Consider the following 27775-nt stretch of genomic DNA (forward strand, 5'->3'; position numbering starts at 1 on the left):
ATTGCTAAAAATTAGTTTGGTACTTGAAACAAAAAACACAGTTTGCTGAATAGTTAAAATTGTAAAAAAGAATAAAGTGTTTTCTTTTAATTTGGTGGAAGTGATTAGATGCTTTGCTCCCTCAAACCTTTGCACAACCTGGGTTTACATAGCAGAGGTTGGGATGGCAGGGAAGGGTTTCAATACGCCCGAGGGGACATGGAGAGAGAAAGGTTTGTTGTAGAGCCTCCGGCAGGACAGAGATCATCCTTGCCTCTTCTCCGTTAGAAGGCACCAGACATCTACCATGGTTCTCCCGTGTCATCAGCCAGGGAAAGCTGGGGGTGTCTGTCGCACACGGGTGCTGAGGTGAGCCCCCTCCTCTTCCGGAGTGCCCGCTCGGTACAGACACGCTCCTACCTCTTCTTTGCAGTGAACTCCACTGCACCTAGGAGTAAGAAAGCTCAGGGAAGTCTGCACCAATGGCTGTGACGTAAGTTTAAAGTGTATTTTGGACATGCAGCTCATAGGTATAGATAGGCCAGGCGGCAGCTTCATTTTCCTTTCAGGCAGGTAGTTTTCTGGATTCAGCTGCAAATCTTCTGGATGGAATATAATGCATGTAAGAATAAACGTCTTTACAGCACTTTCCCTAAATTCTGAAGTTGAAAATGGGTGTCAAAAGGCAGGGTGCAAGTACCAGTGTATAGCAGAAAAGAGAACCGCAGTTCATTATTCCCTAACCTGTCTGTATCCAATGCCCCTGGTTTGTGCACTGGATTGGTAGCATGGCACACAGGTAAGAGAGTTCAGTAAACCTCTGCTTTTGGAACAAAGTCTCCTTTTCTATTCCCACTAAAAAATTCCTCTACTTGGGACATGCTTCCTATTTCTGAGTTTACAGAGTAGGAGAGCTCCATTCCTCGAGGAAACTGGGGGGAAAGTTTTACTGATTTTCTTCTCTGTAAAGGTTGCCCTCTTTTTATTGCAGACTAAGCAAAGCCCCAGCTGAGGGAGATGAGAAACCTTGTTTGCCACAGAAAATTAATCCCACACCAGCTTTTAGCTTGCCCTGCGCCGAGCAGCATTTTCCTACTTCCTAGCAGTGGCAATATGTGAACATGGCTAAACAGAGTAATGGTTTTAAACTAAGAGAGGACAGATTTAGACTGAATAGAAGAAATAAATCGTGTACACTGAGGGCAGTGAGGCACTGGCCCAGGCTGCCTAGAGAAGCAACAGAGGCCATATCTGTGGAAACGTTCAAAGTCTGGTTGGACGGGGCTCTGAGCAACCTGACCTGGTTGAAGCTGTCCCTGCTCCTGCAGGGGAGTGGGACTGGAGGACCTGTAAAAGTCCCTTCCAACCCAAAGCATTCTTGGATTCTGTGACTCTAAACTGGATAATTACTCTTGAGTTCTGGCTGCCCTGGGGCAATGACTGCTCGCCACAGGGGCCCCGGGAGCCTGAGCCTGCGCCAAAGAGGATAAGCTAGTGTCCAAAGAATAAGGACAAAAGGATGGGAAATGGGGTGTCTGCCTTTTTACAGGATCCTTTCAAGGGGGATCGTGTCCAGACGGCGGAGGCTGGAGCTGGTGCCGCAGGGGGTGCCTCACTGCGGGGAGGGAGCTCGGGGCTGAGCTGAGCCCGCACCGCGGGGCGGACGGCACGACTGACAGCGGGAACCAACCCGCCCGGGACCGCAAGCGGAGCCGCCCCGGTGCGGGAGCAGCCGCCGCCCGGAGCGGGGCTGCCGCGGGGCGGGGCGCGGCCCCCGGCGGCTCCGCCCGCGCGGCCAGGGCAGGCGCCGGCAGGAGGAGTCGGAGCGGCGACCCTCGGATCCCGGGCGGCTCCTGCTGTGGAACCCCTCCGGCTGCTGGACTCCCGGGCGGCTCCGGCTCCTGAACTCCTTCCGTTCCCGAACCCCTCCGCATCCCGGGCGGCTCCGGATCCTGGACCTCTCCCGCTCCCGAGCCCCTCCGGCTGCTCCTGCTCCTCTGGCTCCGCCGGCTGCTCGGCTCCCGAACCCCTGCGGCTCCCGGGCTCCTCCTGCTCGCGGTCTCCTCTCTCCCGGCCGCCGCAGGTTGTTTCCGCCCGTAACCGGCGGCTCCGGCCCCCGGTAGGTGCCCCCCGTCCCCGTCCAGGGTGGCGGCCCCCCGGGACGAGCCCTTCGCGGCGGCGCTTGGCCCCGGGCAGGGGGCGGGCTCCGGCGTGGTGAGCCCCGCGAGCGGCACCGGCCGCGCCAGCTCGTCCTTCGAGCTGCGGCTGGGGAACAGTTTGGGGTGATTCGAGTTCCTCGGGGACAGAAGCGATGGGATAATGTCGGAATGCCGCGGGACAGCAGCGGCCCGGCGCGAAGCATCGCTGCGGCGATGGGCCGAGCCAGCGGTCCTCGACCCAGGAGGCTCGGAACTCGCCCGTCAGAGATAATTCTAACAGTGCAACCGGCTGCTCGCCTCCTGTACAAACGCCTGACCCTGTCCCTGCTCCTGCTCCGCTCTTTCCCTCGTTTTCGAGCTCAGCCGCTTGCAGTGAGAGTGCAAACCCTGCGTTCCGGTGGTTACTCTTCCTCGGCCTTGCTTTGGCTCCACACTTGCCTGTTGAGGATGGAATGCGCCAGGCAGCGTGCAGGTGCCGCCGGCTCTGGAGGGAGCCTGGGCATCCCCAAGCAGCTGCTTCCCCCCTGTAAAATTCCTGCTGGGGCTGCTGGAGCGGCCGAGGAGAGCCCAGAACCGCTGGCGAATGGAGCTGCTGCCACACTGCTCATGGGATGATGAGTGGTGCGACTGAGCATGAAGTTAATGCGGAGGCATGAGTGGTCTTGGCCCAAGGGAAAGTAACGATTTTAATCATTTCACGACTTTGCAGTGTGAAGCAGGAAAAGTTGTATCTGTACTCTACCCTGGGTGCACTTTATAAAGTTACCAAACCTAGTGATTATTACTCAGACAACCTTAACTTCGAGGAATGCCTGAGCTCCTTTCTCATAGCTTTTATGTATTGATGTATTTTCCTAAATAAATTCAGCTACAGACTCCTACACAAGAAAATTTCCTTGAGCAAGTGACCTTGGTTGCCATCAATAAGAGCCCTGTAGTGTAGAAGCATCGGTATGCGAACTTGATTTGTGGCCGTTACAGCTGAAAGTGTTTTTTTCCTCTGGAGAGAAGGTTTTGGTGCTTGAAAAGAGGTGCTGGTGTGGTGTGTTCATCCTGAACAATGACAATTTTTTGTTTTCTGCCTTCTCCAGGATGCACCAGCAGGACATTGCCTGCAGGTGACTCCATCCTGGAGGCACCAGCTCCAAGGGTGGTAACACAGCAGAGAGACGTGCAGAGAGCTGAGCCGGGACTGAATGTGCCATGGGAGCAAATACCTCCAGCAAATCGCCACCCTTCAATGAAAGTGAAGATGGTAAGAGTCTCTCCTTGTTGTTGTCTGAGACTGCAAAGTTCAGAGACTGTGACTCAGAGTTGCTGTAAGCTCCCTTGCTGGTGCTGCCAACACCGGGGTGTCTTGCTTAAACCAAAGTGTGGAAAGGTCTGCCGCAGCCACGTGGTCTCCTGCCGACCTGTGGTCCTTTTGCCTCCACTCTTTGCAGCCGTGCACTGTGAGAGAAACTGTTGCCAGAGGCTTGGTTTTGAGATGTCTCTTGGGACACTGTGAGGCGCTTCAAAGGCAGGGGAGAAATGCTCCTGTTCTCGAGGCAAGTGACGTTTGTTCTGGAGATCACAGCACAAAGAGGGCTGGTATGAAGTTGGGGCAGGGGGCAGATGGTCTGAGCAATGCGTGCTCCCATCCTTGCATGGGGCCTGGTGAGAGGGCCACTGAGAGGCACCTGGCCAGCCGCAGCAGAGGTTGAGATTCTTGATGATGCCCACCTGAGCAGCTCTATGTGTTGGCACTGGGAGACCAGCACTTGGTTGGCTGGAAAAGGAGACTGCATTGCTGAGAGCAGTACTGGAGGCCAGCGTCACTGTGCTGCCAAGATTATAGATGGTCATTAAAAGATTGTTCCATAAATATCTTTTCAGTTGCATGATTCAACTTGCTAACTGCCAAATGGGCTTTCACCTGGGTATAGTAATGAAATGTAGATGCAGATAGACACAAATGCATAGAAATAAAAGTAAAATACATGCTATGCTAGATAACTAGGATCCTAGATAGCCAGCTGCTGCTCACTGAGGACGTTACTGGAACCCAGTGCCGGGGAGGCACGAGGAGGAAACATGCGTTTTGCTGTTGTGCCCAGGAATTGGGTCTGCCTCTCAGAGAATTGAGCTGTAATGTTCAGTTATTTCATTTCTCTCATTACCTCTCAGTTTGTTTAAAATTAAAAAAAAAAAAAGTCTTCCGAAACACTCAGGCAGTTGTGACAAGGTGTAACGTTTACCCAAACAGCATTCTTAAGGAGCTGACTTGAGGGTGAAAAGATCTAGATTTACATTGTGCTGTAGTTTTCTGAAGAGCCATTGACAAAATACTTCACCTTCCCATGCCTCTGTTGAGCCGTGGGCTCCATTCCCCTCCCACGGCTCGGCCGTTTGCTCCGGGGAGTGTGGACACACAGAGACAGGTGGCACAGGAGTGGGCAGGGGGCTCACCAGGGCTGCCATCGTCCATCGAAGCGCACATGCAGTTGTAGCGCCTCTTGCATATTCTTCCAGATCGGTCTTGCTATAATTTGTCTGTCTCCTGTGGCACCATGCTTTGTTTCTTTGAGATGAACTTCTCAAAGGGGCTTTGTTGCTTTTGGCTGAAGGGGGATGACAGCATTATTTTTTCCTCAGTGTTTCCTCTGAGTAGGTACGGTTGTGCATAATAAGCTAGTGAGATGAAAATAAAATGTAATAACCAGACAGAAGGTTCAGTGCTGCAAGGTGATCTCCTCTCCTGTTGCAGGCAGGATAAAGCCATGTTTAGAGCCAGATTTTGTTTGTGCTGCTTCTGGGCTAATGGGTGTAGAAAGCATCCTGGAGGATGGCAGGCAGATATTCTTCCCAGCTGGCCAAATTTGTTGGAAGATAAAGCAGAGATAGATGGTAGGTGAGGAAAATGGCTGGCTGAGATGGAAATACACCGTTCTGCAATCCTTCACCTGTGTTCTCTCTCATCCACCATCAGCTCTTCTGTCTGTAAATTGCCCCGGGTCTCAGAAAAGCTTTGGACATGTCTTTGTTCCTCTGCCTGGATCTGTGCTGAGTTCAGCTTCCTGAAGTGGAGTGACTTGCGTTATTGTTCCTGGCCCTATGATAGCACTTGTTTTCCCGAGTCTGCAGAGCAGAGAAGGGAGGAAATATAATGAAAATGGGGGAAATTACAGTGACGAAAAGCAGATGAGTCATACCAGACTGTGTGGTGGTGTGCTAGGTGGGCAACAGGGATGGGAGGACCCAATTCCTCCGAATTTCAACATTGATTTCAACTTGGCAGGTGGAGTCTGGGGCTTTGGTAGGGCTCACTTCTCTCTGATGAGGACGTTTTTCACGGCTAGTTAGTTCTGCATTTTTAATCTAAATACTACTCCTTAAACCTGGGTTTAGAAATACAATCCCTGCTTTTGAAATGGTTTTTCATGCTTATGCTTCAGTTTGGCCTTTACAGGGATTATATTATCTTCCTTGGCATCTCTTAAAAGTGATTTGTCTGAGTTGGCATATCACGTGAATTTTCTCTCTGAAGGACAATTGCTCTGGCTTTTCAGTTGTTTTAGATGGAATCAGGCAGTGAAATGAGGCTTGACAAATCTGTAAATGTAGTTTCAGGATGAAGAGCATGTGTTTGGTTTCTGATTTGGACACCACAAACTTCAGTACTCTGCGAAGTGAGGCTCTGGGCTGGCTCACTGTGAAAATCAGCAGGAAAGCTAAAGCAGAGAGAGGTTAAAATGTGATTGTACCTAGTTTGAGAGTCTGAAATTAAAAGTATGTGATTTAGCTTTCTTATGACCAGCTTGGTGTTAGACGCATGTTTAAAATGCTAATGAAAACATTAATATTAAAGGAGAATAGTTGTACAGGGTGTGTGTTAATATGCAAAATCTGGCTGCCGGCTTAACACCTCTGGATTTTCAGCTGCAAAAGATTTGTTATGCAAGACACCCACATGGAGCCTGCGACTCAGAAAGGTCCCCTCGGCTGCCCGCAGTGAGCCCCAAGCCAGCTTTGGTGGCAGAGCCCAGCCTGTGGTTTGGCAGCCGGGAGCTGCATCTGGAAGGGCACCTGCCGGTGCCCGAGGCTGCTGCCAGGAGATGAGAGCAGGCATAGCCGTGTTTCCTTGTGCTGCAAGTGTTTTCATTCTTGTTTTGCTTGAAGGTGAAAGGGAAAGAAGTCTTGAGGTTTTCCTCTTGTGTAGCAAAGTACCAGAGGTGCTGTGGAGTCCTGTCCAGTAGCAGAACACCCCACTGCTTGTGCTGAGAGCCCAAAGGCTCTGGGAGACTGGAGGGGTTACAAAAGATGTGTGTTTGAGACCCAAAGCTGCCCTCAAGACCCGGACACTGGCACTGGGAGCAGTGTTGCCAGCTGCCTCCTGAGTTGGTTGCTAAGCTGGTGGTATCACTCAGTTCCAGGGGTCACGCTAATTAAGGCTAATGAGTTGTTATAAATCTATCACAGTCCTTTTTCTGGTGCCTTGAACAAGTGTTTCAATGCGGTTTGGTTCAGACATCAGGGCTAGTTAAGGAGCAGTTCCCCAAGTGTGAGCTCTCCTTAGCTGACAGCTGCTGCACCAGCATTGGAGAAGCAGTTCAGAGCACTGAACTCGGGAATCATTGCAGTGGTGTGTCATGCAGCAATTGGCAGCAGGGTTTGCACCCACCACAGTTAATCTGTTTCCTGTGTGGTAATTTGATTTGCTCTTTCTCTGGATCTGTTTGTTGCCAGAGATGAAGTGTTAGGCAGCTTCTTACTGGCTGATCAGAAACACTTGATATGCAATGTCCTACAGAGCAGCACTCACAAAGCATTTGCCTTTGCTCTGTGCACCTCCCAACCCCATCCCCAGGCCAGAAGATGAAGTGAAATGCATATTCGTGTTCCTCTCTCCCTGTTTCAATTCATGATCTGCAATGCTGCTGATCTTCTGCTTCCTTTGGAGAAGCAGCTGCTCTGGATGGTAAGTGGCAGTGGAGCTTCACTCGGGGTCACAGTGTTTGCGCAGTTACCAAGCGCTTGTTGAGGATACCACGAGGGTAAGAAGATCCAGCCTACCATTTATGTCTTCACATGGTGTAAATGTTTGATGAACTGAACTTCTTTGCATTTGGTTTCAGCCAGAATTAGATGAGACTCATATTTAACAGGCAAGGCAGAGTGAAAACATTCACTTGATGGTTCCTTGCCTGATCTGCCATTGAAAAGGGCTGGCCCAGGGAACTTGCCTTTGTATCTGAGCTGGGAAGAAAAAACAGCCTGTTAAACCCCAAGTTTTAAACAGCAGCCAAATCTCTAAAAGCAACAGAAATTTGCTAGAGTGCCCCTTGTTTTTCTTAGCTCTTTTCTTATGGAGAAAAAGTAGAAATAGCATAATATCATCAAACAATTGCTCAGCCATTTAATATTTGAATGTTTGCTCTTTCTTGCAGTCACCTTTGACCATTTCAAAATTTTGCGAGCTATTGGGAAGGGCAGCTTTGGAAAAGTAAGTATTTTGTGAACTAATGACCATTTGAAGTGCTGGAAGTGTAACTGGCTGAGACCTGGATGCATTAGAGGCTCACACGAGAGCAAAGAAAGAAACCCCTGCATTCCTTAATTACTTCTGATAATTAAGGAAGAATTGGAGCCTGATTCCTTGTCTATTTCATAGCCACGAATTACATTACAGGAGATTAAAATGAGGTACTAATAAATCCAATGAGCTGAATTTTATGATGTTTCTAGATAAGCATTTTCTGAGATAAGGATTTTCTTCCCCAAAGAAGCAATACTGAACATTGTGATGCACCTATAATAAGGAACCACAACCAGCGCGAAAAGCCAGGAAGACTTTTTGAGGGGCTGTTTCTCCGTGAGACACGTCGTTTTTTATCAAGCGTCAGGTTTTAGTCATAGGTTGTTTTTATTTTTAAGCTGTTACAGAATTCTGTGCTTGTATACACTGATGGAATTCTGGAAGGTCATTTGCCCCTTCCCGTAAAGGCACTCTTATGCCAATATTGGGATGTGCCTTGTGTGCAGGGTACAATAAAGATCTCTAGACAAAGAGAGTTATTTTGTGGCAAACCAAAAAATGTTGACTGAAACTTTGCAAATTCATCCCAAGCTCATAAATTGTAACAGAAACAAACCTGAAAATCTAGTTTTTTTTTTTTTTTTTGTGCCCTTACAAACTCCAAATGTTTAATTGGAGTAATGTTTCTTTCTAGATTTGATGAAGTATAAGAGAGGTTAAGTTTCAAACCCCATACCCTTCCAACGAAGCCCAAGGTTCTTTGAGAGCTGAATGACGCTTATCAAGACACAGGAGCTCTGGTGCTGCTCCCCAGTTTCTAGCCTGTAGTTCTGTGATTGAAAGAACTCTTCCAAACCGTAACTGATGTGGGAGGAACAGACAGTTAGTGTATTAAATAAATTTTTTACTTGTGTATGATTCCCTATCTCCTATCTTTGTGGTGACAAATTCCCTCTCTTCGTCTTCCTCCCAGCAAAATTTCTTCTTTGGCTGAAAACCAGGTGAGGGATTTACTGGTGATGTCCAGTGCTGCAGCATCAGTGGGTGGAGCTGGGACTTGGCACTCTGGACTTTGCTCTAGCCACTGGAGAAGGCTCATATGACCAAGTTTTGTGTGCCTGAATCTGCTGACAAATCATATCTGACTTATCCCTTGATTTGCTCCGGTAGGTCTGCATCGTGCAAAAGAATGACACCAAGAAGATGTATGCCATGAAATACATGAATAAGCAAAAGTGTGTGGAGCGTAATGAAGTGAGAAATGTTTTCAAGGAGCTGCAGATTATGCAGGGTCTGGAACACCCCTTCTTAGTTAATTTATGGTAAAGTATTGCTCTGCTTGTATCCTGCGATAAACACACCTGAGAGCTGTGCCTGCCTGCCAGCCTCCTGTCCATCTCCCTCCACAGCGCTTGGGAGGGGGAAGTCAGCAGCAGGCTGAGTTAGAGTTGAGGGGAGGTTTGGACATGGCTGTATTTTTGAGGTCAATGATAGCAACAAGTTAGACATAAAAACTACTGGTAGTTGTTCACACAAGCTGCTTTGACTCTGTTCTGGATCTAAAGCTACATTATTGTTACTTCAAGTATTTTGAGGATACAGGAAGCAGGAGTTAACTGCAGCAGGAAACCGACAATGGAAAGGTCATGAAATTGTTATTTCCCAAGTGAAAAAGTTCCAAGAAATTATGAGTATTCCCAGAGGTATCATGTGTCCCTTTTTAACCTATCTTTTTTTAATATTATCATCCTTGAACCATGTTTATGTCGTTTCAGGTACTCATTCCAGGATGAAGAAGATATGTTTATGGTTGTAGACCTGCTGCTCGGAGGGGACCTGCGTTACCATCTCCAACAAAATGTGCGGTTCCGAGAGGGCACGGTGAAACTCTTCATCTGTGAGCTGGTGCTGGCCCTCGACTACCTTCAGAGCAGGCACATCATCCACAGGTCAGCTGGGGACCTCACAGAGGGACTGGTACTTGTAGACTGCAGTAGGGGCGGGCTGTTCCTCTCTGGCATGAAAGGACAAATAGAAGCCTAAGAGCTAAACAAAATATTCTCCCACATACGTTTGCTTTTATTGAAAACACGATGCTTCCCAGAGAGAAGCATTTCATATACAGCAGGGAGCATGTTATTGCTCCCTCTGGAATAGCTATGATATAGCATATTTGATTTGTTTGCTAATCCTGCAAACAGCTGTCTCTAATAGGTTTGATTATCTGTAGCTCGTTAATATCCATCCCGGTCCAGGGAGGGTAGGCATCAGCATTCAGATTTCCCCTGCCGTCACACTTGGAAGTGTCTTCATTTTGCTCCCCTCTGTGTATCATGCTGAAAGAGAAGATACGGGAACAAATGCTGTATGAGGCTAAATCCCGTTCTAGAGATGACAAGAGTTTCTTCTTGGCCACCAAGATTTTTCATGGCCAGTGAAAAGATATTAGAGCTCTTCCCACACATTCGAAGACCGGCCAAATACCAGAGGAGACAGAGATTTTTTTCTCTGGGTGGGGAGTCGGGGTTTGTCTCTGGATGGACAGACACGCAGGCGTTTCCTGCTGCTGTGCCAGGCAATGCACATCTTAGGGCTCCAGGATGCTAACAGGGGATGGAACAGGGAGGGCTGACAAGGGCAGGGGGAAGATTATCCCATTTATAAATACCGCTCAAGAAGACCGTTCTTGTGAGATGTAAAAATAAAGCATGGTACAATACTTACAATGGAAATGATAAGGGAAGGAACACGCTGTTGAAGGGCTGATGAAGATTAGTGCTTGTTCATGTCTGTAGCACTTTACTGCCATTTCTAAGATGTGAAGGCAGAAAGGCTGATGCTTGTCATGCCCATAGCATGTCCTCTGCAGTTATGCAAATCCTCAGAGCACCAGCAAGGATTTTCTGTGCTTCAAAAGGAGCCAGAGCTCCTTTGGGATACCTCCCACTTTCTCAGGAGGCTCATCTTTCATGCTGCTTGGTTTGCTTTATACCTGCATTGATTTCTGCTCTGATGCATCTTATCTTGGCAGGCAGGCCAGCCCAGCTGCCCTGTTCAGGCTCCAGCGGGCACAGCTGTGGTCTGGGACACGAAGCTGGTATGTGGTGATGGGGCACTGCGCTGGCTGTCTCCATCTGACACCTGCTCGCCAGCACCCAATAATGGATGAGCATGAATTAAACATTATGAAGTGCAGAATCTGCTGTTTCTGTCCTGGGCAGTGAGGGGTAAATCCTTACTCTGTTGGCTTGGCCTGAACAAATCAAGTCAGGCACAGGGCTAAGGGAAGCACAAGGAAGAAATCCTTCCTTGTTAGTAATGCATCACAATTAGTAGCAGTGTTTATTAGTAGCCCTTGGACTAAGGGGATGGAGATTATTTGTGACTCAATGCTGTAAGAATGAGCCTGTCTGAGAAGGACAGTGCTCCTTGCAGTGATGAAAGATGTGACAGCCAAGAGAGCATGGCATCCTGGGGGCCGTAGTCCCTGTTCTGAGCCGCATCCCTGCAGTCGGTGGCCCTCGTGGTTGCCCAGGGCTGCACTGCGTCCAGTGATGGCTGCAGTGTGAGGGCAGGCAAAAGAGTACAGCAAAACTCCTGGGATGTCCCAGAGAGGTGGTTGTAAAGATAGGGGGGAGATGCTAAAGTTCAGGCTGCCATATGTATTTCAAGCAGCTGTACATGTTTAAGGTGAATTGAGTACTAGAAAACATATATGGCAGTCTAAAATTTACAAGTTATTTAATTAATGCTGTAATGTAAGTTGTTTAATTAACACTGAAACCCAGTGGCACAGAGTTAGATTGATAAAGTGACTCAGCTGAGTCATTTATGCTGCAACATCTGTAATTGGGAACATCAGAATAATTAGATTTATTGTCTTTTCTTGATTGCAGGGACCTGGGTGAATTCAAACTTTATCTTAGTGACTACATTTTTAAAGATAAAATCCTAAACCTGCTCCTTCCTTCCCTTTGAACCCCTGGACATGGTGGGAAGCATCAGGATGGTGCAGGGTTCCTGCAGGTGTGCCTGCCTTGTGTACGCGATGGTCTTGTGGGGCATTACATTGCCAGGTGCCTGACTGAGGCTGATAGCAGGTGAATGGGGAGTGGTGTAATGAGCTCATTAGAACCAAGTAATGGCTTGTAAAGTCACCCAGGTGGATACAGGAGGTGTATCAGGTGTATGTTTTCTCTCTTCAATAGAAAGTAGTTCCCTGCAGCTTTGCTGTAGCCTTTGTTATTTTGTTGATGCGAGGTTTTTTTTCACCTGTTCAGAAACAAAACCTGTGGTGAACCCATTTGTCTCTATAGAAAAAAATGTGTTAAAATAATTTCACTTTTACTGAGTAAATGGGGAACGGCTCTCAATATAATATTGAAACAGATTAAGAAGTGAAAGGAGGAAAAGATAAAAAGAAGAGCTAAAGCTGTAGGTGGACTACCGAGGTGCTGCTATTCCAAACCACAGCATCTGTCACAGACACAGCCCTGTGCCACCTTCTCTGCTTCTGTTATTCCGTTAGTCATTCTGTTATGCCTAAATAAAACTGCAGGAATATCAGAGCTGAAGACCCCCCAGCAAAGAAGCCTGGCTAGGGCATGAGATCTCTAGAAGTGTGTCCCTCCAGAGACTGGTCTTTCCTAGAGCATTTGCAGCTTTGTTTCACATCACTTTTCTAGGATAATGGCTGTCTCCCCTTCTCTGCCTTTTTTTTCTTAGAGACATCAAGCCTGACAACATTTTGCTGGACGAGCATGGTAAGTGCCAGTTGCTTTGCACTTCTGCATATGCATAAAAGCAGTCAGAAACAGGGCATCTCAGTTAAGGTTGAGGTGGGTGCTGTTTTTCTTATCTTGTGTTGCTTTCACCACCCTAGTTGGGTTAGGAACAGACCATCCTATCCTGCTTTGGCTGGTTTTTTTTTGCTTTTTGAGTGGCAGCGTCGTGTTCCTTAGTGCACTAGACACCCTGTGATGCTGTAGTATAGCTCGGGGTGCCTTAGTGTTTAATCAACACACTCTGAGTGCCTGACCTAATGGTGTTTCTAGAAGGCGTGGGCAGGGACAATGCATTTTGTGCTGCCTGTGGTCAGTTGTCTAGCACACCTTATTTTAAGACCTTCTTGGCTCTTGCATAAAACTTGGTTACAGGCTGTGTGTGATGTATGCTCACAAACAGAGTGAATTAGCGCTGAATAAATAATCTTCATTCAGTATTTTCTTTCTCTCTTGGCCATTTGACATTGGGAAGGAGCTCCAAAGAGGATTTGGGGGTGGGTATATTGCAGTTATTGCTATCACTTTTTCTTCAGGCTTGTTCTCAGGCAAAACTGGAACTATGTTCTTGCATTGCTCTCTAGAGACACTGTTTTGTCCTGGCAAAGCTCTCAGAGTAAATAATTGTCTGATATTTATAAGCTGTTAATTCATTAGGCAAATAGCTTGTTATTTCCTGGTTTTTGAAAATCTCTGTAACTGACTTGTTGTGAGAAATCTTCATTAGCAGCTACAGCAAGGCTGTAGAAAAAGTCAGTGCAGGGGAAAGGCGTGTCTGAATTTGCTGTTGCTTCAGAGGCTGTAACAGAGATACTGAAGTTTCTGAGGAATCACCGTGGCTTTTGTGTGTGATTAGGGTTGCCTGGCAGCACCCGAGCCCAGACTCTACCTGTTCTGCGTATGACCTCTAATTTCAAAGTGCTGGCTAATTATTTATTTAGGAGCTGTGAGCAGAGCTGCCTCTGTCCCTAGGTGCAGCAGCCTCTTTCCTGTCTCTCTGGGTGCTTCTGCTGCTGCCCCACATGCAGAGGGGTGCAGAGACCCAGCCACCCCCCTGCCTTCTGCCAGCACCCACCGATCGCCATGGCCCTGCTCTGGGAGCTGCTGGGGCCCCTGGGCCTCCCTCCCGGCCAGCGCTGTGCGGTGCCACTGTGGGGCTACATTCTCTCTGTCCTCACCAGTGGATGCTCTCAGGTGACCTGTCTCCGTCTACCAAGAACCTCTGCACCCCGTGGGACAGGGTTGACAGAGCCACCTGGGAGGTGGCTTGGAGCACTAGAGGCAGGGAAATGTAGGTCAACGTTCCCCCGAGAGGGGGAAAAACAGAGAAAGAAGCTCTGCCTGTCTCTGCAGTTGCCTTCCTCTCAGCAGGACATAACCTGCAAACTTCTATAATGACACTGCAATTTAGGTTGATTTCTGAGCCCATTCTCTGCTGGCTATGATATTTTAACTCTGAAACCTCTGCAGCAAGCTGTTGTTTTCTGTGGATGTATCCTTGACTTCAGTGCCCTTCTATGACTTACAGCATTTCTTTTCTTCATCCATGGCAGCAAAAGTGTGTCTGCTCATGCATACTAAGAATTTGTGCACACACAGTTCCATTTTTAATTGTCCCCAGAGAAACCATTATGATAGCAGGTTTATCCATGTTTAGCCTGGTAAACTGTCCTTGTTTGTTGGTATCTCCTTCCCTGTGGAACAGAGCTGCAGCTGCTCGTTCCCTCTCCTCTCCCTTCTCCAGGCTTTCACAACTGTGATCACAAAATATATGCAATTTGCTAACATTGATTTTTTTTTTATAATGTTCTTGGTTAAGACAAGTTCCCTGAGAGTATGAGGCAAAGTATTCAGCAAAGAGATTCCAGTCCTTCATCTTTTAGGTTCCCCGTGCTCTCTGACTTGCCCTTTGGCTCATCTTTCCTCTCCAAAGGGCGAACTTTCCAGCTGTGATTCCTTCACCCTTTCACGTTTGCACGTTGAGAGGTGCCCATGCCTGTTACAAACCACAGTGCCCTTGTTGCTGGTGTTCATCACTGATGAGGCTGTGGGAGCCCTTGTGCGCATCGTCTGATCTTGTGTTCAGGTTTTTGATAGTAAAAATGCCCCTCATGGTGCCACATGTTGAAATGTGTTGTCCCACTGCTGACTGTCATGAACTTGACACACGCCCCATGCATTTGCCCCATCACCCTGGTCAGTGACATTCTGTATTATTGTATTGATTTCAGCTAAGAAGTTATAGTGAGCCATAAATAAAGCAGCATATTGGGCAAATATTTTTCTGTGCAATAAATATAGCAGTTGTTCAACATCAGAGATTGGGATCAGGTCCCACAATGAAAATATCCTCAGCAGATGACCACATTCAACAGTCATTCCAAGCACGAAGTGATTTAATGATGAGTCTATTGATTTGGCTCAGTGACAGTACAGCTCACCTGGGAATAAAAGAACATAACAGATGGCAGTTTCCAGGAACTGCGACTAATTCATCAGAGTTTTTGACCAGGTCATTTGTCTAATAAAATTGAAGAAAAGCTCAGTTTTTTATCTCTAATAAAACTGAGAGGTATTTTGCGAGAGCCTGGTCATGGCTTTGCTTAGTATTATTTCTTGCACCACTGCCGAAAGGTTCTTGAGGGCAGTGCTAAAATGAGTGAGCTCATGCCAAGCAGGTACTGCATGCACAGCCCCTTTGCTCCCTCATCTCAGCTAAGAAAGTCACAGCACGGTCTGTCCGAGGACCTCCATACCCTACAGCTCCTAATGTCGCTAGTTTAATGCTCTTTAAAATATTAGCTTAGTTGAATCTGGAGAAGCCTTATATGTTTTGCACAAAAGTTGCTCTGGAAGGGTGAAGGAATTATAGTAACAGAGGTGCTGAATACAATAAAATTCTTTGCCTTAATGCAGAGCCAAAGGCTTGATCCAAAAGTACCAAGCTCAGGATGAGATTTGGGAAGGGCATGCTGCCCAGAGTACAGCTCTAGCTGTGCTGTTTTGAATCTGGCTGTGCTTAGAGATGCTGAGCAATCAGGAAACCGTGAGCCTTAAAATTCGACCCTAAAGCTCAGCAGCAAGGCCCAGCGCTTCCATCTTGGTTACCAGTGGCTGCCATCCCTGGTCGCCCAGTCCACCCCACTCTGTAACGCTGCTGCCACTGTGCAGTCTGGTCCTACCATGCAGACCCTGCTTCCCTGCCTCATTGACTTGATTTGGTGATTTCCCGGGTGGGCTAGGTTATAAAACTTGTGATTTATTTGAAGTGAATTGTTTAAAAGATGCATCCAGAGAAAGGCACATTTGTGCTCAGAATATCAAATTCTTAATAAGTCTTTATGATTCATATTTATGAAAACAGCTCTCCACAAAGTGAAATGAGAGCTAAAGATGAAAGGCAAAACAGTGCAAGGACGCAGAGGACATATCCAGACAAGACAGTTGTATGTCGTTGTTTTCTCTCAAGCACTCCCCAGGGATTTGACGCTGTCCTTTGCTGGGCAACCTGAGGCAGAGAGGGCCTGGCTGCCTTTGTACAGCACCGTGAGCAGCAAGGAGGGACACGTGCTCTCGACAGCTCAATTGGGTACCCTGTGAGAAGCGAGGTCTGAACCTTGCTCGCAGTCTTCCAGAAAGGCTCATGGCTCACCAGAGGGACCTCAAGTTTTCCTTTATTCTCTCAAACTCGAACCTGACAAACTTCCATAAGGAAACGTGCATCTTGGTGGGACTGGCAGCCCAGAGCTGCAGAGGCGCGTCCCCTGGGATGGGGCTGTTCCCAGGTCACTGCCCTGCTGAGTCATACCTGCCCTTTCCCTGCTGGAGCCACTGTGATGGGGCAATAGGGAAATGGTGAAAAGCTGGATGACAATTTCACGGGGAGGCACTGGAGGATTTATTCGTCCTCACCAGATGCTGACACAGAGGTGGAAGATGAGGGGTCTGGAGAACAAGTCTTACGAGGAGCGGCTGAGGGAGCAGGCATATGGAGCAGGACACACAGGTGACCCTCATTCCTGGAAACTCACTGCCCAAACACGGAACAATCCAGGGTTCATTCTGCACACTGACCATGGCTACTATGGGGGGTGGGCAAGACGCTGTTGTGCTCTGTGTGCTGTGCATGTTGGTGCAGAGATGCAGGCAGGAATGTGGCTGTGAGACAATGGTTTTAGGTGAAATGACAAATTCTGTTTTCCTTCCCCAAATTATGCCAGCTAGATCATACACCTGCAGCATGCAGACGTGTGTCACTGTTCTCATGTAACAGATAAATAGACATAATTGTAGAGATTTACTTAAATGCTTCATAGGATCCAGACAAGACAAGCTGATGGTTGAGGGAAGTATTGTCACAGCATCTCCATCAGTAGAAAGCCACTCTGATTTGATCCCTGTGGCTGGAGGAAACAACAGCAGTTCAGCCACTCTGTTATTGCAGAGGGAGGTGATGAGTCTGCAAAACACAATGTGCAAAACACAATGTACAAAACATCTGATAATGAGCCCAGCTCTGTCAGGATTAAACAGGTTCAGTGCCATAGAAGATGCATGAGATCAGGAAGAAGAGCAGACTGCTTGCATTTAACCAGAGGAATTGGACTGAACTAACCCACAGGTTTCAAAGAAATTCACTTCAGTGAGGCCAGCCTTGTCTTGAATACCTGTACTACTGTACGTGACCAGTCTGTTCACTGATAGGAGGTTAGTGAATAAGGAGCAATAATTTAAGTGCGTGCAAAACAAAAAGTGCAGCAGAAAGAGCAAGCAGGAGCTAGGTGGAAACATTTCCTTTCTCATCCCTGCAAATTGCACCTAACCGTTTTATTTCCTTTTCAGTTTGCAGGCAGGTACTGTAGCAGTGACGGCAGACACCATTCCTGCCCCCTGAGGGGCTTTTCATGGTGTTTGAATTTCTTGTGCAAGGCTATTTTGCTTGCTGTCAGTGATGTTTTCCTCCATCATCCTCTCTCTGAGAAGGAAACTGGAGAGAGGTGCTTGGTAGCTGGGAACACAAAGGGCGAGTAGCTACAAAGCCAGTGCTAAGTGTGCTTGTAAACACTGGAAATCATCTTTAAAAGCAAATACCACTGAAATAAGCTGACTTGCGTCAGGAGCCATAGTTACAGAGGTGGGAAGCAGCATGACTGCATCAAGGGGTGTGGATAAATTTCATCTTGCAGGATGTCATATTTGTCTTTTCAAGAGAGGCGATGCTTGCTTCAGCCAGCTCCTACGGAACGGGCAATGTTCAACTTGTGTCTTCAGCTTAGCTTTGGAAAGGCTAAATTGTTCTTTAGAGGCATAAGTTGCTCACACACTTCACATGGAAAGTGAGGAGTGGACTGCCACGCTCTGCGGTAGCCTCAGGTTTTGGGCAGCTCTGAAGAAGCCAGTGCAGGTATGTTGTATCGGTCCCATGGGATGTCCTGCTGCTGCATCCCCTTGCACATTTGCGGTTCTTCCCATGGCTGCACGCAGGCTGATGCACCTTCTGCTCCACCAGCCCACGAGGCCTCAGCCCAGCAGGGACCTGTCTCTGGCTGCAAGTCCTCCCGAGCATCCTCCAGTGTGGAATGCTGCCAAGGAGTCTGGTTCTGCCCATGAGGACACTGGGCTGTGTAAATGGCGTGAACTGATTCTTAAAGGCTTGGCTTTGGTAAGGTGGTAGTTATGTGGCAATCGGTTACAATGCTGACACCAACACTGGTGGATTTGAAATGGGCTTTTCCAAATGATGCTACAATCCTGCTTTCCCAGTAAGGGAATGAATAGATGATGTGGATTTTTTTCTGTGAGAAAAGTTCAGTTCTCTTCCCCCCACACTTAGAGAGACTCAGAACAATCATTATTAAGGGACTTCTTGGAGAACTCCATTTTTTGCTTCTCAGAAGGTAAGTAAGGGGATATTTGATCTAACAAGACACATCTGTACCAGCCTGCAGGCTGAGATACTTTCTAGCAGTTCTCCCACCAGGACTTTTTTTCCTAGAAACTCCCTTCCATGGAATATTATGCTTGTAAGTTTCTTATTCAAAGCTGTTTCTGATGTAAAACTAAAGCAAATCAAGTTACACATTAACCTCTTTCTTTTAGGGCATGTGCACATCACAGATTTCAATATTGCCACGATGCTAACTAAAGGAATACAGGTCACCACCATTGCTGGCACAAAGCCGTACATGGGTAAGAGCTAATGGCACTTACATGCTCTTGAATTGCTGTGTTATGGGCTTGATTTGACCGCAGGGGTGGGGTACAGCCGAAGTGCATTGTGATGAAAGTTTGAGCTCTTTTATTTCCAGTATGCAACAAAACACATGCATTTGTTTGAGGTCAGGAGCAGCACTTTCCTAACTGAAGGAAAAACACTCAAAAGCGTTTCTGTAATTTTTAAAAAGGAAAACATGCACTAAAAGAAAGCTTTGCCTCCTGTTTTGCTTCTTTTATAGCAATTCTTGCCTCCCAGCTCACACAAAAATCCTACAGTTTTTTTTCTTACACTCAACAGGGAAGTTTATTCACTAAGAAAATTTTGTTTGGTGCCTCCACCCACTTCCCATTAGCCTGATGACCTCCCCCTGTGGTGCTCTGGCTTCATTCAGTTAAAATTTGCTTTTTCTTGCCCAGAGTGCAGTAGGCCCCGCATCTGCATTGATTCTGCATGTTGATGTTTCTGAAGAGCTGCTTCCTCTCACTGTGTGAGGCCATATGTAGGCTCTGCCAGTTTGAGGTACTTTAGATACGAACAATGAGATGTGAGTGGGATGGAAACAGCTTTCCAAAAAGGGATATTTACCCAGCACTAGGTGAGGGCAGAGAGGTTTTCTGGGACAGGTGAGGAGAGACTCAGGCCAATTTTGTGCCTAGATTCAGTGAATTAGGATCAGTCTTTATTCCAACCCACATTCTGTGGGATAACGGACAACTCCTGTGTCAGCAAAAGGAGTTTATTCTTTTGGGGCTTTGTGGATAGAGAAGCACTGAGAGAGCCACGTGGAGGGACGAAGGGGCTCTCGGGTGCCGCAGGAGCACAGCAGTGCTGCAAGGGCTCTGCGCAAGGATGGTTGCACAATGTAGGCAATTGACTGGGTCTAGTGAATCTTTTAGACACAATGTAAAGTGTTCTGTAATTCACATCACACGTTGCAGTTACAAGGGTGACAGCATATCTGTTTCTTAAGGCCATCCCATCATTTACACACATTCACCAATTAAATTCTTAATGCTGAGGGAGCAATTGTTGCAGTCACACTTCAGCAGAGGGGCTGGAAGGCCTGTTTGGGTTTGAGCACAGCAGGAAATGCTTCATGGCACACTAATTACCCACATCCAGTCAGCAGGGCCCAGGCTGCAAGTATCTGGGCTCCTAGTATCTGGGCTAAGCTGGCGTGCTGGGAGCTGGATCAGGGCTGGCTCACGCTGAGCTAGCACTCGGTGCCAGGCAGGACAGAGGCTACAGGTCCTGTGGTGCAGCTGCAGGAGCTCACACAGTGACAGCACAGCGTGTTGGGGTAGGTGGGGGGGTCTGCACACCCGGGCGGGAGCATCCTCAAGGTGGGATGGTTCTGCTTTGTGAGGCTGAGAGAGCAGTTGAGAACCCTGACAAAGACCAAAACCTGAACTGCTGCATGGAAACCCATGGGTTCTGATCCATGTGCACTGCAGCAGTTTTCTGCTAAACGGCCAAACTGCCAGCCAGGTGCAACTGCTTTGAATAAAAGAGCAGAAACTATCAAAGGCGTGGTGAGGAGTAATATACTGGTTTGCGCCCCAGGCAGGACAGCGGGGGTGCTCTCTGTGGCACGGAGCAAGTGTTCCAAGTTGCTGATTTCCACTCGAGATTACAGCATCACATACTTTGCTTTTTCTGTATTTTGCAGCACCAGAAATGTTTAGCTCCACAAAACCCACTGGCTATTCCTTTGCTGTGGACTGGTGGTCACTGGGAATCACTGCCTACGAGCTGCTCAGGACCCGGGTACTGTGCACGCTGCTCGTGCCCCCATCTGTCGGTCTGTTTCCTTAAACCCTCTGTTGGAAAGGTTAATGCTGAGTAACAGGGATGAAGGGGCTGGGCCAAATTCAAGGCTTTAAGGATTATTAACAGCACTGGAATCAGAAACCACGTCTTCACCAGGGTTCTTGTGATCTCCGCAAAGAGCTCAGAGGAATTGTTGCAGTACAGAATAGTACTTCGTGACTGCTCCCCACCACGCCCAGGGGCCACTGGGTTGGTGTAAGATGGGTGAGGCAGATGAGTGCCAGCTTCTGAGGTTTGGTCTGCAGCTCAAGTTGCTTTGAGCTCCAATCCTGCAGGGGAAAAAAGAAAACTTGAAAAAAAATCTCATTGCTGTTGTAGTAAAACTGAGCACTTGAGCAAACTGCAATGTGTCCGTTATTAATAAAGCACAGTCCCTGCCACATCCATGTTCTGTGCAAACCCAGGTAAGGCTGGGGGCCTTGCAGACAGACGAACAGATTAATGTTTTGGAAGTGTTGTGTAAAAAAGTGGGGCAAAATTATTTAAATCATGTTCTTCTAAGCAAAATCTTGTGAAGCTAGAAAACAACTTCTTTCAGTACAAGTATGCAAAATACGTTATTAATAAACTTTATTGTCAAGGCTTGTAGAACACCTAAAAAATGATCTGATGGGTATATCATAAAGAATAGATTTTTCAGATGAATTTGAGTATTTCAAATTGTGAGTGATCAAATTAGTACACATTACAGGGACATGGTTGCTTGACCTGTTAGATGACTGGAGACATGTGCCCCCTTAAGCATGTTAATATAATACTTGAGTTTTCAATTTGTAAGATTAAATGAATTGCAGGACTGGTTGTTACATTGACTTGTAACTTGATGGCACCGTTTCCAAAGATAGGAGTGGAAATACTGTTAGGTGTTTAAACTCTCATGCTGTTAAAGTGTCTCGTTATTGTTGTTTTTCTAGCTGACATTATTTTGTTTCCACTGAGCTAGGATCACACAGGGAAAAGTTCTCAACAGAGACTCCGGGAGTGTACAAAAGACTTTGTTTGAGGCTGCTTTGCACTGAAAAGATTTCCCCCCTAAGAGTCGGAAAAAACAGATGAATGAGAATGCTTTCCTTGTGGCACTTTTCACAGAGGCCGTATCACATTCGCTCCAACACTTCCACAAATGAAATCGCACACGTGTTCAGGACAGCAACAGTGATGTACCCTGCTGCGTGGTCCACAGAGATGGTATCGCTCATCAAGAAGGTGAGGGAGCTGCGGGAGTGGGTGGCTTTGTGGCTGGGATGTATTGTATGGGGTGCCTGCAGAAATAAGTGCCCCCAGTGTACTCGGTGGCCTTTGCAGTGAATTCTGGGCATTCACTGCAAATTGTGTCCTGGCCCAGTGTTCGTGACCTTCAGGTGGCACCATATGGTAAATATCTGGCTTGAAATGTTGTAGCTGCACTGGTGCAAGGACCAGCCACCCACTCTGAGTCCTCAAGCAATGGGTTGAAATTTGTGCTGGCAGGTGTAGCTGCTGCTAATGCAGCTCTTCCAAGGACACGGGCAGGTTTTTCTTTCAGTTTCTCCTGTAACTTTGTCTCTCTGGAAGGACATAACTTAGCAGTAGACATTCATATGAGTCAATAACTTTGGCAAAAAAAATGTTGTTTTTTTTTAATTTTTTAAAAGCATTTTTCCCAGTAATGAAAAGATTTGTAAGAAGTGCTGATGCTATTGAAATCCTTTGATGCCATGAGGTTTATTAGCCACTGTGAAAATTGCTTCAAAATCGTTACTGGAATCATTTTGAAGCTGAAATCGTGTTTGAATAAACAAAACGGTTGCCTGACAGTGTCAGACACCATTTGCATACAGTGGCAGCAAAGCTTCAAAATTGAACCCTGCCCAGCTGCACTACCTGCAAGTTTTGGGAAGTATGTACATAGTTTTTGAATTTTTGAAGAAATGCAGGCAATAAAGTAGTACTTAATGTAGCTTTCATCTATTTTTTGTTCCAAATGTTGTGTAGAAATATTTTGTTCTCTCAAATGAAACACACTCAGACTTTTTAATGCAAATGAGATCTCAGTTCTGTGCTGAGACAGAATCATGGCATATTTTCTAAGAGGAAAATTGAAGAATATCTCTTTTTCCTCAAAATTAAATGGAGCTAATATTTCATTAAGCCTAGAAGTACCACAGGGATATTAGCTGCAGAGGTACTCCTGCTTGAAGTGCCAACATCAGTGTTGTGTCACCGGTGCTGTATGTCCTGTGCCCTGCTCAGTGAAGCACACAACCTGAAGGGACAGTGACTGGTGTGGACCTTGGCGCTGTGCTCAGTGGGGACACCCTGGCGTGCCCCCTTGCCCCAGCAACAGAGACAGTGGCCATAGTGTCCCCAACACTATTTCTTGTCGCAGGATGGTGCACGGCTGCCCCTGTGGTCCAACCCAAGCTGGCACCCTGCCTTGCCATCACGCTGGTTCCTGCTGATGGGCAGAGCTGTCCTGGAGTACGGTCCCTGAGGTCTCTGTAACTGGACCATCACCCCAGCCCTCGGCAGGTCCTTCACTGGGTCCTCAGCTCCAGCAAAATTGGCCCCTTTTCCAAAATCAGTGCACCCTCAGAAGCCTGAGGGTCTTGTCCGTGCCTCAGCCCTTATCTACTGTGACTGCCACAGGCCACTCTATGCGGAACTAATCTGCAATTTCACATCTCTGGGTCTTGTTTTCTCACCTCTTCCATTTAACGCTTGCTGTAGTTGCTTGAGCTGAACCCCGAGAAGCGTTTTTCTCAGCTGAAAGATGTCCAGGACTTCCCATATCTGTCAGATGTGAACTGGAATGCCGTTCTCCAGAAAAGGATAATACCGGAGTTCATTCCCACGGTAAGGCAGCTTGAATTTACAGGGTCTCCGTGGGCCAAGCTCTCCCCACTGCAGCCTGCCCTCAGCCTGGCTCCGGGTCAGGGAAGCTCTAGCAACTTTCTGCAAGAGCATCAGGTGTTGTAAGAGGCAGAGAACAGGGAGGCGAGGGCAAGATTTCGCTTCCCTATAGGTGTGATAAAGAGCAGTGGGAGTAACTACAAAGTGTAGGTGCTCTAAAATTGATCTGTTCTGTTTATAATATTCCCAGAATTTCTGGGTGCAGGACTGGTCTTACACACGCCAGACTGCCCGTGGCATGCTAGATGGAACCATACCAACAGTGCCTGTGAGCCGTCCTGTACTGAACTGTCCTTCCAAGCAGCCCTGCTTCGCTGTAGCTCTTCACGTGCAAAACCCTGTGAGCAAATACAGGCTCGTTAGCAGCCTGGAGACCACCCGCCATGTTACGATAATTGTTCCTTCCCAGAATGGCTCTTCCTAACAAGCCCATTCCTCACAGTAAAATAACAAATGCAGTAGATTAGTGTTGCTGATCCTCTTTTAATGGAATTAAAGCAGCACACAAATAACATAACCCTTATGGAAAATAATCAGAGAAGTGTTGCGTGCAGCATTACTCCGATTGTTTTTCAGCCAAACCAAAGTTGGGCTAAACTCTGAATATTAGTTAATTCCGTGTATTTTTCCCACATCTGCTGGTGGTTTTCTCTTGCATACACCCATATTTTTATTGCTTTAAAACCACTTTTGCAGGCTGCTGTGCCACCTTGTCCTGACACCCGGTCCTTGCTATCACTTCAAAGCAGCCGAAGGGCTGGACAGAAACAGGAGCAGAAAAAGAGTGATGGAGAGCAATTGTCATATCTTGACAATGGCCCCTGGCTGAGGGAACAGATAAAATATGTCAGGAGCGCCACAGGCATTCTGGCTGTGTGTGCAGTTGTGATTAGTTTGTTTTTTTACAAAATTCAGCTCCTAGATGCAGTCCCATGTATGAGAGATTCTTCAAGACAGGCTCTGATCACTTAAGGCCACCTCTCTGACCTCTCCAGAAAGGCAGACTGAACTGTGACCCAACCTTTGAACTGGAAGAAATGATCCTAGAATCCAAACCTCTTCACAAGAAGAAAAAGCGCTTGGCTAAGAAGGAGAAAGACACCAGCAAAAGCAATTCCTCCCAGGTGAGAGCACATGGGTAAGGAATTCTCTCATTTTCCAAGAGAGCTCTTTGCCATCTAGCAAGACCACGGCAAACTGTTTTAAAAGAGCATTTTTTTTTTTTTCCCTTTTTCCCAAGCCTCTTCTACATCTTCCCTTTGGTGGAAGTCAGCGTGTATATAGACTGCTTGTGTATGAGAGCAGTCTTAATGCTGTTCTCCCTCTGCAGTTCTAAAGAGCCTCTATACCTAAAGGTGTCTCTGTATCACCTTGTAACCTCTGTCAACTGTGAATTTATTCACTAACTCTTCATTTTTCTGTTTGAATGTGAAAGGCCTGCCATCTTCAAAAGCACCTGGAGATGCTCCAGCGGGACTTCATTGTTTTCAACAGAGAAAGGTGAGTACTGACCCAGCAGCCACCAACTGCAATGACTGCCCTGTTTGTGCAAGCACACTGTTAGTGCAGGAGGTCAGGGATGTAGGGGGTCAGTGCAGCCCCTGTGGGGCAAAGAACAGGATGCTCTCAGGCAGCTGCACCACTGCATGGGCTCTGGAATTCCATGGGTTTTCTCTCACAGCTTGTTCGTCCCTTTCTTTCCCTAAGGGTGAGACACTGCCAGAACACCTAGCAGATGATAACGCTGGCAAAAAGCAGAGGCATGTACGAAGGGGACAACTAGAACGGCAGCCTCTGAGAGCAGCACAGCCCCTACTGGAGCTTTCTTGGGGCCAATGCACACTCACATATTTTCATGAAGCTGGGCCATGGGACTCGTCCACTGCTGCTGGAACACTGCTGATAGCCTGGGGCTGGGGCCCCTGCTCCCTCTGCCTTCCACCCCACAGCCAGCAGATCCTGGCCACTGGGGGCAAGCTCTGGCTGCTGCCTCTGCAATTTGCCACAGTCAGTCAGACTCAGATATTATTTTGCCTTTCTTGAAGGAAGGAATGTGACCATGTGACAATTGATGAGACACTCAGCATTCACCCTTTGGGCTTGGCTAGCCAGCATCACAACTGAAGGGTTGAGTGTGCATCATTTGTAGAGGTGTTATCGCCAGCCATCATTACCAGCATTACTGTAATAGAGATGCTTTGGCCAATCTAGGTCTTGGCAAAGACTGCGTCTGGAATACTGCTGCTACTCAAATAATAGCTGCTTAAATCAAGCATGATTTCAATGCTAGAGAGATTAGAGATACACATTCAGATTTACCTATGGCGTTGGAAGACAAGCCCCTTCAGATTCTGCATTGCAGCGGTTTAATGAGATGGTGAATGCATTTTTCAGGCTGTCCCGGAAAAGCACCTGGGTACCAGTCATTCGCCAGTGCCTGGTTGTTGCCTCATCATTTCCACTTCTGTCTGCATGCTCTAAGCACCCACCAGCCCCGCCCTGTGAGAAGCAGGTAGAGGAACAGCGTTGGAGAGAGGGGAGAAGGAGTAGATTGGCTGCTGCACTGCTACTTTCTTTCACCTGCTGTGCCTGGTTACCTGCATTTATTTGCTTAAGTCAGGCTCTTGGCATAGTTGCAGCATGTGTGTGCAGGGGGCTGCTAGCGTGGAGACAACCAGCTGGGAAACCGTGACCCTCTTCTGCCCAGGGAGCTGCAGAGCTGGAGTGGAATTAGTTCACCAGCAAGTGGTTATTTGAGTCTTCAAAGGTAGTCACTGCAGTGGGAAAACCACCTCCTTCTGCTAAGTCACAGCCTAGTCAAATTAGTATCGCCATGTCCTTGCTCGCCCCTTCCTCATCTGTCCCCGCTTTCTAGCCATAAGACTGCCGAGTGGAGCAGCATCTACCTTCAGCTTTATCCCTCACAGGGAGGAAGCAGCTGCAGCATTTTCCATCAATCTGTTCTTTGCCCAGTCCTATACCCATCAAGAGGAACTGTGCCAAGAGCTGTACCTGTCCCGCACACAGCTATCAGTGCCTGGCTCCAGTGCAGGTAGTGGAGAGGTTCACATACCATAATGTGTTTACCTGGAGCCCCAGACAAGGAAATCAGCCCTGCTCCTTGCTAGGGACAAATCTGTTGCTGTATGAATACCATTGTACTGGCTGACCCCCAAAGAAACCAAAACCTTGAGTACTTGGAAGGTAAGAACACCACCACACCATCTCTTTAAAAATTCCCCAGACTTCTAAAACCATCTCTTCTTTCCCCTCTTCTTCTGTAAACAGAGGCACGGCCTTCGCTTAATCACTACCAGGCAATGGGGGAAAAAAATCTTTGTAATTACTTGGTAGCAGAGCTTCACAAAACTTCTAAAGTATGAACAGCCCTCCCCACCCCTGGCACAACTGCTCTGGCACAGGCCCTTAAGGATTGCGGCATGGTTAGCTTGTCCTGTGTGAGTTGCAGGCATGTAAAATATGTATTTCAAGGTCAACTATTTAAGGAAGAAAAAAACCCTGTCTATTTATTTATTTAGCACAGCCTAAGTTGACACTTTTTGTAATGTTTAAAAAACAATCAAGGGGCTTCTGCATGCTTTGCAAATTGTAGAAGCCTGTGATAAACACAGCTTGATAGAGGGAAGCATTTAACTTGCTAGTGCCCGCAGAAAACAGCCTCCAAAACAGTTCTAGCTGGGATGACACGAGCACTATTCCCAGGAAGCAGGGTGTGGAGCTGCTTCTGTCACCACAAAGACAATAGACACAGCTCTCATTGGGTGTTAACAGCCAGTGATGGCCAGGTCAGGCTGTAGCAACATGACTTGCAACGTACTGTTTCACTGCCACCTTTGCTCTTGCCCCAGAATCTATGCCACTACCCCAACCCCTAAAGCAGCCAGCACCACTTGGTTTCCACGCGGGAGCCTGTCCCCACAATCTTCCTCTGGCTCAAATACCACCCAAAGCCCCTCCTGAAGCCCCACTGCCCAGCTCACCACAGCAGCCTGGGGAAGAAGAAAGCCAAACAGCAACACAAGTTGTTTGAAGGAACAACTGGGTTTTTTTAATAAAGTGTACAAAGTAGTAAAATGTCCACGAGGCACCATGACAGCTGTTACAGAGACCATCCTGGTCCCCAGGGGCCTCGTGGTGAAACACCGATGAGCACTGGGTGGAGATGAAGGACCTGACCATGACCCAGACCCACTGCCCCCACCAGCTCCTGCCCGTCTCTCACTGCGTCCCTGGCCGGTCCCAACAATTCACCTGGCCAGTTCACCCACACCGGGTCGTTCCCGCTGTCCCACACCATGGCATCCCACACACGTTCAACACAAATAACACACTGAACCGAGCGACCTGTCTGAGCAGCATGCATACAAAAAAGAGAAAAAAC

General features: G+C 47.5%; 1 protein-coding gene across 4 annotated transcripts; it reads left to right on the forward strand.

Annotated features, from left to right (window-relative positions):
• Positions 1 to 1788: 1788 nt before the first annotated feature.
• On the forward strand, positions 1789 to 27762 carry STK32A (serine/threonine kinase 32A). 4 transcript variants are annotated; one of them, XM_054079456.1, is made up of 13 exons: positions 1789 to 2098; positions 3230 to 3393; positions 7565 to 7620; positions 8824 to 8975; positions 9429 to 9602; positions 12379 to 12416; positions 18534 to 18623; positions 20321 to 20418; positions 21571 to 21687; positions 23191 to 23316; positions 24369 to 24497; positions 24809 to 24873; positions 25768 to 27762. In XM_054079456.1, exons 2-13 carry the CDS (start codon positions 3342 to 3344, stop codon positions 26063 to 26065), a joined length of 1395 nt encoding a protein of 464 aa, XP_053935431.1. In that variant the 5' UTR covers positions 1789 to 2098; positions 3230 to 3341; the 3' UTR covers positions 26066 to 27762. The 4 variants fall into 4 exon arrangements, with proteins under 4 accessions (XP_053935431.1, XP_053935433.1, XP_053935432.1 ...); XM_054079458.1 differs by having other exon boundaries at positions 25081 to 25907; XM_054079457.1 differs by lacking the exons at positions 1789 to 2098; positions 3230 to 3393 and adding an exon at positions 7019 to 7095.
• Positions 27763 to 27775: the final 13 nt, after the last annotated feature.

This window comes from Cuculus canorus, chromosome 14 (genome assembly GCF_017976375.1).
Source record: "Cuculus canorus isolate bCucCan1 chromosome 14, bCucCan1.pri, whole genome shotgun sequence".
Classification (NCBI taxonomy): domain Eukaryota; kingdom Metazoa; phylum Chordata; class Aves; order Cuculiformes; family Cuculidae; genus Cuculus; species Cuculus canorus.